Below are 12,402 nucleotides of genomic sequence, written 5' to 3'. Positions count from 1 at the left end.
CTGGTACTAGTGTAGTCCTGTGTGGTTCAGTTGGTAGAGCATGGTACACTGACACTAGTGTAGTCCTGTATGGTTCAGTTGCTAGAGCATGGTACACTGGCACTAGTGTAGTCCTGTATGGTTCAGTTGGTAGAGCATGGTACACTGGTACTAGTGTAGTCCTGTATGGTTCAGTTGGTAGAGCATGGTACACTGGTACTAGTGTAGTCCTGTATGGTTCAGTTGGTAGAGCATGGTACACTGGTACTAGTGTAGTCCTGTGTGGTTCAGTTGGTAGAGCATGGTACACTGGTACTAGTGTAGTCCTGTATGGTTCAGTTGGTAGAGCATGGTACACTGGTACTAGTGTAGTCCTGTATGGTTCAGTTGGTAGAGCATGGTACACTGGTACTAGTGTAGTCCTGTATGGTTCAGTTGGTAGAGCATGGTACACTGGTACTAGTGTAGTCCTGTATGGTTCAGTTGGTAGAGCATGGTACACTGACACTAGTGTAGTCCTGTATGGTTCAGTTGGTAGAGCATGGTACACTGGTACTAGTGTAGTCCTCTATTGCTCAGTTGGTAGAGCATGGTACACTGACACTAGTGTAGTCCTGTATGGTTCAGTTGCTAGAGGATGGTGCTTGCAACGCCAGGATTGTGGGTTTGATTCCCGGGGCCACCCATACAAAATGTATGCATGCATGACTGTAAGTCGCTAAATGGCGTATATTCTATATGTTATTGAGTCACTCCTACTAAACTCCCAATTCACCGCTATATTGACAACGTTTCGATCCGAACCGTATCTTCGTCAGGTCAAACAGACAACATCCCAAAATATACACATTTCACCTCACATGCACATGACGCATGGTGCGTGTGGAAAAAATGTAATTATCTTTTGCACATAGTCAATCATAATTAATCACAGAGGTACATATGGTCATAAAGGATTATATACATTAAAAAAGTTCACTGTTGCCTAGCTTTTAACTGGGCCCAATTTGTATGTATATAATCGTTATGTACCTCTGTGATTAATTATGATTGACTATGCGCAAAAGTCAAGTGAAGTGAATTGTTTCCACACCCACCGTGCGTCATGTGCATAATGGTCATGTGAGGGGAAATGTGTATATTTTGGGATGTGAGCACCTACGTTTTTAAGGATCTTCACTACTACTGGACCACAATGTATTCAAGGACTAGGATACCAAGTCTACAATAATCACCAACACACACTGGGGTACTGCGTACCAGAGGCGGAAGAGGAAGCGAGACATCTCACTCGCTCCTTTTTCCAATGGTAAACGACCTGAGTAAGACATCTTCAATTATCCACCATCTTTGCTGTGTACCTTTGATAAGTGTGAGGATGATGTGGCGATGTCCCATCTCACAGGCTCTGAACAGAGGTGTGTGTTTCATCACGTCTAGACTGTCAACTATGGCTCCTCTCTCCAACAGCAAACTCACTGTACTCACATGACCCGACAGGGAGGCCGCGTGCAGCGCTGCAACACACACACACACATTGAGCTTAGATTTTCAGTCTCCACACACTTCATCAGCCTCACCTACTCGAGTTTTCAGAACCAGTTTGTCAAATGAAAAGCCCTTTGTTACACTTTGACCCTGTATTGTGTTGTGATGTTATTTCATGTCAGTCAATCTTTACGCCACTGGCCCATCAATCTACTCCAGTGACTCTAAACAACCCATTCTGCTCCCCAATCATACTCAACCTCATTAGCATAGCACACCAGATCATTTGCATATTTTGCCAACTCATTAGCATATGCCCACATAAATTGTCCCTGCAGGGCAGGAAGTGGGGGCATTGCCATGGTGATTAGTGCTCCAATCAGCCTACGGGGCAGAGCAGGGGACAAAGGATGGCGTGTCTGCAGCTTGGGGATGGTGTGTGTGTGTGTATGTGCGTGTCAGGGAGAGTGTGTGTTCATGCTCACTGGTTTTGGTAATTTTCTTAACAGTGTCAGTTATGTGTTGACATGTCTCTCTCCCCACACGTCTCTCCCGCTCCACTTCTTTCGGGCAATCCCCTGACATCTATGCCCCGCTGGGGAATACCCTGTGACATCAGACAGACGCTGTCTTGCACCTGTGTCACCTCCAGTGCCTCAACATTCCTACACACGCAGGATGACAGAGGCCAGCACCAGTGTGTGTGTGTGTCTGTGTGTGTGTGTGTGTGTCATCTCTGTCTGTTTATCTCTCTCTGTAGCTGTGATGGTGACAGTGCCAGGGCATTAAGATCATGGTCTGGGAACCTGTGTTGAAGGGAGTGAGGGGGTAGGGGGTGATGGTGTAGGGGGTGAGGGGGTAGGGGGTGAGGGGGTGAAGGGGGAGGGAGTGAAGGGGGGGGGGGGGGGAGTAGTGGGTGAGGGGGTAGGGGGTGAGGGAGTAGGGGGTGAAGGAGTAGGGGGTAGGGGGTGATGGGGTAGGGGGTGAGGGAGTAGGGGGTGAAGGAGTAGGGGGTAGGGGGTGATGGGGTAGGGGGTGAGGGGGTAGGGGGTGAAGGGGGAGGGAGTGAAGGGGGGGGGAGTAGTGGGTGAGGGGGAAGGGGGTGAGGGGGTGAAGGGGGTGAGAGATGAGGGGTAAGGGGGGAGGGGGTGATGGGGTAGGGGGTGAGGGAGTAGGGGGTGAAGGAGTAGGGGGTAGGGGGTGAAGGGGGTGAGAGATGAGGGGTAAGGGGGGAGGGGGGAGGGGGTGAAGGGGTAAAGGGGAAGGTGTGACGGGGTGAAAGGGTGAGGGGGGAGGTGTCCTCTACCAGTCTGACCAGTCACAGCAGCTCTAGGTCTACTGCTGACTGAATCAATCTCTGCGTATAAAACACATTTCCTCCCACATCCCAGAGTTCCTCACCAGTGCCTCCGTACTTGTCGGCCATGTTGATGTCGATGTGAGGCGTGATTGTCAGCATGGTGCGTATGACATCATCACTTCCTTTGCCAGCAGCCCACATGAACGCTGTGCGGCCCTCCAGATCTGGCTCGTCCTTCACAGAGGGGTGGGACAGAAACACACCCACCGTCTCCTACACACACACACACACACACACACACGCACACACACACACACAATTTTGGTACAAGTCATACACATTAATGTGGATAGATACTTTGTCATGAGTCATTGATATAACTTGAAAACGTGTGTGTGTGTGTGTGTGTGTTTGTGCGTGTTTGTGCACGTGTGTCTACATACGGCGTAGTTGCTCTGTGCTCCATAGTGTAGAGGTGTGGCTCCCTGGCTGTCTGATGGGATGGTGCCTGACGTGTTCCTCTCCAACAACAAGTGCACTATCTTGGCATGGCCTGAAATACACACATGCGCGCACATCAACATTTTCAGGTCCCGCTTCGGCTGACCGTCCAGTATCTGGATCAGTGATGGAAGCCCATTCTGATGATAGGATCCACATTGTAAACACACACAGTCTCTTACCCAGCAGTGCAGCCCAATGCAGTGGAGTTCTGAACAGGTTGTCGTACGCCGTGACGCTGCAGCCTTCGTATGATGTCAGCACCTCCACCACCGCCTCGTTGCCGTCAGCAACAGCAAAGTGCAACGGCGTGCGCCCCTCATAGTCCTGCCAGTTCAACAGAGACTCGGTAGGAGCCGCCTCCTACACACACACCTCATTTAAATCAGCAAGCAGAGGACGGTGTGTATAAGGATGACATTATCACTGGATACTGTGTGTGTGTGTGTGTGTGTACCAGTATGCAGCGGACGGTGTGTGTAGCGGTGTGCTCCTGGCTGTGTGCAGCCCAGTGTAGGGGGATCTTGCCCTCGCTATCTGGGATGCCGATGTTGGAGTCGTGTTTGATGAGCAGTCTGACATGCTCCGGCCTGTTATAGAACGCTGACCAGTGGAGCGCTGTCTGCTGCAGGGAGAGACATTATTGTCATTTATATTTGTCCTGTTACACACAAGTGCATAATGGAAATGTGTTTTTTGCATATCCCAACTCTCCCTGGGGTCACAGCCAGGGTCACCATTGTCCAGCACCCATGGAGAAATTGGGGTTAAGTGCCTTGCTCAAGGGCACAGCAACAGATCATCCTTTTTTTCACCTTATCGTCTCCAGGAATCAAACCAGCGACCTTTCGGTTACTGGCCCAACTCTCTAACCTTGAGGCTACTTGCCGCCCTTAAGAATAACTGTGTAGGGAACTAAATCAAAAAGCCCTAGAACATATTCTACAGAAACACACAAAGCCTGCATTGAGGATTTAACAGTGACAGCAACAGTGACAGCAACAGGGACAGTAACAGGGACAGTAACAGTGACAGTGACAGTAACAGTGACAGTGACAGGAACAGTATGCTATAACATAGATATCACCTCCTCTATGGTTGTTGTTAGAGATGTTTTCTGGGACATACTGAAACCAGTGTCATCTGACATGCTGATGATGCATATTGGATTATTACAGTACTAACAGACAGATAGACATCATCGCTACAGACAGAGGGGGCCTGTGTGTGTGTGTGTGTGCGTGTGTGTAGAATGTATTTTGCACAACTGTCTGCCTTGAAGAGTCAGGACAAAGCAGCCAATTGTCATTCCAGTGTGTGTGTGTGTGCGTACGTGTGTTTGCGTGTGTTGTGTGTGCGTGTGTCTTTGGATTGCTCAGAACTAATTCAGTCAATCAAATCACAGAGCCGGGACAGTTCCATAACAAGCATGTTTGATAGAACTATTACCCAACTTTGTAAACGGTGTGTGTGTGTGTGCGTGTGTGTGGGTGGTGTGTGTGTGTGGTACCTTGTTCTTGTCCTGTGTGTCCACCTCTCCAGGGCCTATGTGTTTGAGCAGCAGGGCCAGGGGTTTGGGGGAGGGGTGGCGAGTCGCCAGGTGGAGGGGTGTTACCTCCTCTAGATCCTTCTGCAGCCAATCAGCACGACGAGACAGGAGCAGCTTCAGAAACCGCACATTCCCCTGGAGCACACACACACACTCTCTATGGTGTCTTATCCAATTCCATCATCATCCATCTCTGTCCTTTCCTATTGGTTCTCAGACTCTCTCCTCTCTTCCTTTCCTATTGGTTCTCAGACTCTCTCCTCTCTTCTTTTCCTATTGGTTCTCAGACTCTCTCCTCTCTTCATTTCCTATTGGTTCTCAGACTCTCTCCTCTCTTCATTTCCTATTGGTTCTCAGACTCTCTCCTCTCTTTTCTCCTCTCTGTTCTTTCCTATTGGTTCTCAGACTCTCTCCTCTCTTCTCTCCTCTCTTCATTTCCTATTGGTTCTCAGACTCTCCCCAGCAAACCAAAATTGGTTCTGTGAAAGTTCCCAGAACATTTGTTAGGTTGCGGAAAATGTTCTCATAATACAAACACTGTCCAGTCGTGCTGGACACATTTAGTCTATTATTTAAAGGTTTCCAGAATGTTTCAATAGGTTGTGCGAACAGTCTGATGGGAACATTGTGGGGACATATATGTTTCCAAAACACAAAAACTCTCCAGTTGTTGGAAGAATGTTGACAGAACAGCCTGTCTGAGAACATTTAATTAGGTTGTGGGAACAGTAGGGGTACATTACAAGAGACAGGTTCCCAAAACACAAAATATGCTCAGTTGTGATGACATTCATACTGGGTCTCCTCTCTTCCTTTCCTATTGGTTCTCAGACTCTCTCCTCTCTGTTCTTTCCTATTGGTTCTCAGACTCTCTCCTCTCTGTTCTTTCCTATTGGTTCTCAGACTCTCTCCTCTCTCTTCTCTTCTCTCCAATCTATTCCTTCCAGCCTCACCGTCTGACAGATCTATCTACTGAGTGAGCATGCATGTGAGAGAGTGTGTGTGTGTGTATGTATATATGTGTGTGCACGTGCAAACGTGTGTCCATATAAGCCTAAATGTGTGTGTGTGTGTGTGTGAGTGTGTACGTGTGTGTGTGTGTGTGTGTGTGTGTGTACGTGTGGTCCATCCTCCCTATCCTCAGTCCAATTAGATCAGTAATCCCAGACCTCTCTCCCTGTCTCAGCTAGATATTGATCAGGTGTCAGAGAGAGAGAGGGCCTCCCATCACCCCACACACATTAGAATTGGAGTGTGTGTGTGTGTATGTGTGTGTGTGTTTCAGAGTGTGTGTGAGAGTGTGTGTTAGAGTGTGTGTGAGCACCCTCCCCCTGCCCCTTCGGCCACCGCTCCTCACCTGCCCTGACAGCAACCCCCCACCCCCCAGGACGAGGCTAATAAACACTTAATATAGAGATATTACCGCTCATACAGCCCTGTATTTTATTTCATTTTTTATATTTAGATAATTTTTTAGGAACTCAGTCGGGGTCTCAACTTACTGTTGTGAGTTAGAATAGTAGAATGCACAAGGTGCAATTTTGAAACTTGGTTGTGCATCAGCAGTTTTTCTCTTGTTATGTCAGTCACTGACAGTCACTCAATTAGCCATCTCAGCTAAAACATTTTATATTGGTAAGTTAGTCTAACGGCCAGCTATCTAAACTTGTTATCATGGTGGAATTACTGACCGGGGGCCCCATTGATTTTGTTAGTCACTCTCACTCAGATATCATATTACAAACTGCAAACATTTCTCTCCGCCCCATGGCAAAATGTGTAGAATGGCAGGAAATGAACTCTAAAACTTTTCGTTGTCAAGAGGGGGGCCGCTAAAATGTTTAGCTCACTAAGTACAACATTTCGCTCAGATGTTTTGTGGCCCCCACCCCCATCAAAGTTTCCTATCCCCTTGTCAAGTTCTTAACAGTAGCCCTGAGGGTGTGTCTGTCTGTCACCACTGGGGGGCACTACCTTCTCACCTAAGCTACCAGTACATGATATACACTGAGTATACCAAACATTAGGAACATCTTCCTAATATTGAGTTGTCCCTATCCATGTCTCAATTGTCTCAAGTCTTAAAAATCCTTCTTTAACCTGTCTCTTCCCCTTCATCTACACTGATTGAAGTGGATTTAACAAGTGACATCAATAAGAGATCATAGCTTTCACCTGAATTCACCTGGTCAGTCTATGTCATTGAAAGAGCAGGTGTTCTTAATGTTTTGTACACTCAGTGTAGATAGGCTCTAGAATACCCTGGAGTCAGTATTCTAAAGGTTCACTATATACAGTCTGTGTTCTAAAGGTTCACTATATACAGTCTGTGTTCTAAAGGTTCACTATATACAGTCTGTGTTCTAAAGGTTCACTATATACAGTCTGTGTTCTAAAGGTTCACTATATACAGTCTGTGTTCTAAAGGTTCACTATATACAGTCTGTGTTCTAAAGGTTCACTATATACAGTCTGTGTTCTAAAGGTTCACTATATACAGTCTGTGTTCTAAAGGTTCACTATATACAGTCTGTGTTCTAAAGGTTCACTATATACAGTCTGTGTTCTAAAGGTTCACTATATACAGTCTGTGTTCTAAAGGTTCACTATATACAGTCTGTGTTCTAAAGGTTCACTATATACAGTCTGTGTTCTAAAGGTTCACTTAGTGTTTTAGAGATTAACTCAATGTTCTGATGGTTCGACTACTGTTCTAGTGTTTCCTTTAGTGGTTCTAGGTTGACTCAGTGTTGTAGTGTACCTTCTGTGCGGCCAGGTGCAGGGCAGTACGTTGGCTATGGTCAGTCTTGTTAACAGAGGCTCCAGCCTTCAGCAGTGTCTCAGCACAGTCCAGACGGTCAGCCAGAACACAGTACATCAGAGGGGTACGCCCAAACTGGTCCTCACGGTCACGCAGGGAGGGATCCGCTACATACACAGTGGGTCAGGGGTTAAAGGTCAGTGGTCAGGGGTTAGTGTGTGTGTGTGTGTGTGTGTGTGTATGTGTGTGTAGTACCTGTGATGAGTCTGAGGAGGACGCTCCGGTCTCCGTTGACGGCGGCTGCGTGGACCTGGGAGCCCAGAGGGGCGGGGCCTGGGGGTGAAGGGTCAGATGCCTACAACACATATAGTCCAGTCAGAGACAGACACACACACCTGGCCATCCAGGTAAATACACTCACTTGCTGTGCATGTGTTAATACAGGCTGATAGTAGGGTGTGTGTGTGTGTGTGTGTGTGTGTGTGTGAGCCCCTGCAGTGGGAGTGCAATCTCTTCCTGCCCTCAGTTAACCAGACAGGAAGCAGCTGGGGGAGATCCCCGACAGGGGGTGGGGGGGTTCTCTGCTCATGTCTTATTCATAACTCATCAATACTGCAGAATGCCTGTGTGTGTGTGTGTGTGTGTGTGGCTGTTGGTCAGCCCAAGGGGCCCAAAGTAGAAAATCTATTACTGCCCCTAAACAACTAAATTCATAAACCATGAGAAGGCCCATTCAAGGCAGGGATCATTAATGCTGGTTTGAAATGTAACAGTGCAGATATGCAGTCAAAGATCTGTTGCATTACAAACTGAACATTGAGGAAGTTGGCCGGATATATCCCGCCAACCCTGGTCCTGGGAAGCTAGTGAGCGGCAGAGGTTGGGGCGGGGGGGGGGGGGGGGCACTATGCCCCCCTCACCTCGTCATTGCACCCTCCTCGTAAAATGCAGACACTGCGTGCCGCACTGCAATTACCCATCATGCACAGTGCTTTCTCACGCTCTGCCAAGTAGCCCTGCTCCGACACAGGGGGTAATAGAGGTTAGTTACTGTGGAGGGTGTGTGTGAGAGATATGATGTGTACTGTGTGTGTATATGTGTGTGCACATGTGTGTGTGCGTGCACATGTGTGTGTGCGTGTGTATTTGTGTGTGTGTGTGTGTGTGTGTGTGTGTGCGTGCACATGTGTGTGTGCGTGTGTGTGTGTGTGTGTGTGTGTGTGCGTGCACATGTGTGTGTTAGCCATATCGTGGGAAGTAATTTTCCGTGACAGAGAGTTTTTATGGGGGCTTCACTGGGATCCACCACAAACTCCCGTTATTTCCTAATTTCCTTGGATCAAACACACACAAACACACACACACACACACACACTAAGTAGACAATGCATACAAATACTACACAGATACTTAATGAATGCTAATATCTAACACATGCTGTGATCGTTCAGATGCCATCTGGCAGCACCTTCAAACAAAACATCATATTAACAAGAGCAATATCCTCCTGTGACTGCTGCTAACTACCCACCTCCACCCCCCTGCCCACTCCCCCCACACACACATACACACACACACACACACTTCTGAAAAAGTTTAGTTCCAACAAAGCATGACAGGAAAAACATGGTGTCCTGTACATAATTGAGGAAGTTATTAATTCAGTCATTCATCAGTGGTACTGAAGAGTCAACCTGTAGATTAGCATGCAGGCAACAACACACAGTGGAAAGCATCGACCGGGTTCACTCACACCGTCATTATTTAGGCCCAGTCTTAATTCAGTGTTATATTGGAGGATTTCAATGCAACAGAAACCCCAGCACAACCTTTCAGAGACACTGCGGGAGCATTAGACAGAGCACACACATACATACACACACAGACACACTCCTCCAAAAACACACATACAGCATACACATACACTTTCAGGAGAGACAGGGAACTCACACCTGGTCTCTGCTGGGACAGAGAGAATAGAGACCGCTGAGACATACAGACAGAGACACGGAATCAAAGTATGTGTGTGTATGTGTGGTGTGTGTGTGTGTGTTTGTGTGTATGTGTGTTGTATGTATTTGTGTGTCTGTGTGTGTAGGCGTCTGGTTTTGATGGTGGACAGAGCTAAGGCATGCTGTGTAAGCAATGGGGGGCGGAGCCTGAAGCCTTTCTTGCTGTTTTTCCTTTTTGGTGACACACACACACACACTTTGGCACACATTATATTCTGAGGATAAAACTGTAATAGCATGGAGTGTGTGTGTGAGGGAGGTTGGGGGATAAAAATATGTCTGGGCCTGCCAAGTGCACACAGTCCCCCTGCCCTACCACCCACACCCACTCCTACACCTACACCCGTTCCTGAACCCCTTCTCCCTACACCTACACCCGTTCCTGAACCCCTTCTCCCTACACCTACACCCGTTCCTGAACCCCTTCTCCCTACACCTACACCTGTTCCTGAACCCCTTCTCCCTACACCTACACCCGTTCCTGAACCCCTTCTCCCTACACCTACACCTGTTCCTGAACCCCTTCTCCCTACACCTACACCCGTTCCTGAACCCCTTCTCCCTACACCTACACCCGTTCCTGAACCCCTTCTCCCTACACCTACACCCATTCCTGAACCCCTTCTCCCTACACCTACACCCATTCCTGAACCCCTTCTCCCTACACCTACATGTCACGGATTCAGCCGAGGCTGCCCCTCCTCCTTGCTCGGGCAGGCTTCGGCGTTCGTCGTCACCAGAGTACTAGCTGCCAACGATCTATGTTTCTGTGTTCTACTTGTTTTGTCTTTATTGTACACACCTGGTTCCCATTATGTTCATGATTTGTTCCCTATTTAACCCTCTGGGGCTCCCACTGTGTTGTGTGCGTGTTTGTTCTATGTTTGGTGTCATCGACTGGTGAGCGGTATTTGTCCTCCCTGCGTGGAGATTATGTTAATTTATTTTCACGAGTAAAGTACGTTGTCTACTAGCTCTGTGTCCTGCGCCTGACTCCATCCTACCGCTACACACTGACGCCTGACAGAAACATGTACCTCAAATGGAGTCAGCAGGTACATTAATTCCTTCCGGATCAGTGGAGGAACGCGTCCAGCAGCAAGCGACCATGTTACAGAATCTCGGCACAGCCATGGATCGCGTGTTGAACACTATGGAGCGATGGGAGAGAGGGGGTTTTCCTACACCTCCTTCAACTACACTGCAACCCACACCGCTGTCCACCCCTTCGTCACCTGGGTCCAGTGGGATTCGGCTCTCGCTCCCGAGGGCATTTGATGGTACAGCTGCCGGGTGCCAGGGTTTTCTGCTCCAGGTAGAGCTCTACCTGGCGACCATCCACCCGGCTCCCTCGGAATACGAGAGCGTGTCCGCACTCATCTCCTGTCTGTCGGGGAGAGCACTCGAGTGGGCCAACGCCGAGTGGTGAGGAATAGACGCGGCGTCGGTGCGCTATGAAGATTTCACCTGCCGCTTCCGGGCGGTATTTGATCATCCACCGGAGGGGAGAGCGGCGGGGGAACGTCTGTTCCACCTCAGACAGGGGAGGAGGAGCGCACAGGACTTCGCACTGGACTTCAGCGCGGGATGGAATGAGAGGGCCCTGATTGACCACTACCGATGCAGCCTACGGGAGGATGTTCGTCGGGAGCTGGCCTGCAGGGACACCACCCTTAACCTGGACCAGCTGGTGGATTTGTCGATAAGGCTGGATAACCTGTTGGCCACCCGCGGACGTCCGGATCGGGGTCCGTCCATTGATCCACTGATTAGGGAGGTCACAGCTCCACTCTGGATGAAAACGCAGGAGGGTCATGAGGAGAGAATTAGTCTCTTTCTGATCGATTCTCTGTCACGATCGTTGAGAGACGGGTCAGACCAAGGTGCAGCGTGGCATGCGAACATGTTTATTTAACAAATAAACACTCACGACAAAACAACAAAACAACGTAACGTGAAGTCCAAGGCTATACACAATACAAGCCTAACACAGGAACAAGATCCCACAACATACAGTGGGGGAAAAAAGTATTTAGTCAGCCACCAATTGTGCAAGTTCTCCCACTTAAAAAGATGAGAGAGGCATGTAATTTTCATCATAGGTACACGTCAACTATGACAGACAAAATGAGAAAGAAAATCCAGAAAATCACATTGTAGGATTTTTTATGAATTTATTTGCAAATTATAGTGGAAAATAAGTATTTGGTCAATAACAAAAGTTTCTCAATACTTTGTTATATACCCTTTGTTGGCAATGACACAGGTCAAACGTTTTCTGTAAGTCTTCACAAGGTTTTCACACACTGTTGCTGGTATTTTGACCCATTCCTCCATGCAGATCTCCTCTAGAGCAGTGATGTTTTGGGGCTGTCGCTGGGCACCACAGACTTTCAACTCCCTCCAAAGATTTTCTATGGAGTTGAGATCTGGAGACTGGCTAGGCCACTCCAGGACCTTGAAATGCTTCTTACGAAGCCACTCCTTCATTGCCCGGGCGGTGTGTTTGGGATCATTGTCATGCTGAAAGACCCAGCCACGTTTCATCTTCAATGCCCTTGCTGATGGAAGGAGGTTTTCACTCAAAATCTCACGATACATGGCCCCATTCATTCTTTCCTTTACACGGATCAGTCGTCCTGGTCCCTTTGCAGAAAAACAGCCCCAAAGCATGATGTTTCCACCCCCATGCTTCACAGTAGGTATGGTGTTCTTTGGATGCAACTCAGCATTCTTTGTCCTCCAAACACGACGAGTTGAGTTTTTACCAAAAAGTTCTATTTTGGTTTCATCTGACAATATGACATTCTCC

General features: G+C 48.2%; 1 protein-coding gene across 1 annotated transcript in view; it reads right to left on the bottom strand.

Annotated features, from left to right (window-relative positions):
- Nucleotides 1–12,402, bottom strand: part of LOC311139555 (inversin-like) — a 41,444-nt gene that overhangs the window by 11,524 nt on the left and 17,518 nt on the right. Inside the window, exons 2-9 of the mRNA XM_084174444.1 lie at nucleotides 7,834–7,933; nucleotides 7,579–7,745; nucleotides 4,779–4,952; nucleotides 3,726–3,893; nucleotides 3,451–3,631; nucleotides 3,211–3,320; nucleotides 2,869–3,040; nucleotides 1,341–1,496 (exon numbers count right to left, since the gene is read on the bottom strand). Coding sequence (XP_084030570.1) covers nucleotides 1,341–1,496; nucleotides 2,869–3,040; nucleotides 3,211–3,320; nucleotides 3,451–3,631; nucleotides 3,726–3,893; nucleotides 4,779–4,952; nucleotides 7,579–7,745; nucleotides 7,834–7,933 — 1,228 coding nt within the window. The remainder of the gene's footprint in view (nucleotides 1–1,340; nucleotides 1,497–2,868; nucleotides 3,041–3,210; nucleotides 3,321–3,450; nucleotides 3,632–3,725; nucleotides 3,894–4,778; nucleotides 4,953–7,578; nucleotides 7,746–7,833; nucleotides 7,934–12,402) is intronic.

This window comes from Coregonus lavaretus, assembly GCF_964263955.1.
Source record: "Coregonus lavaretus genome assembly, chromosome: 13".
NCBI lineage: Eukaryota > Metazoa > Chordata > Actinopteri > Salmoniformes > Salmonidae > Coregonus > Coregonus lavaretus.
This window is presented reverse-complemented; position numbering and strand designations above follow the sequence as displayed.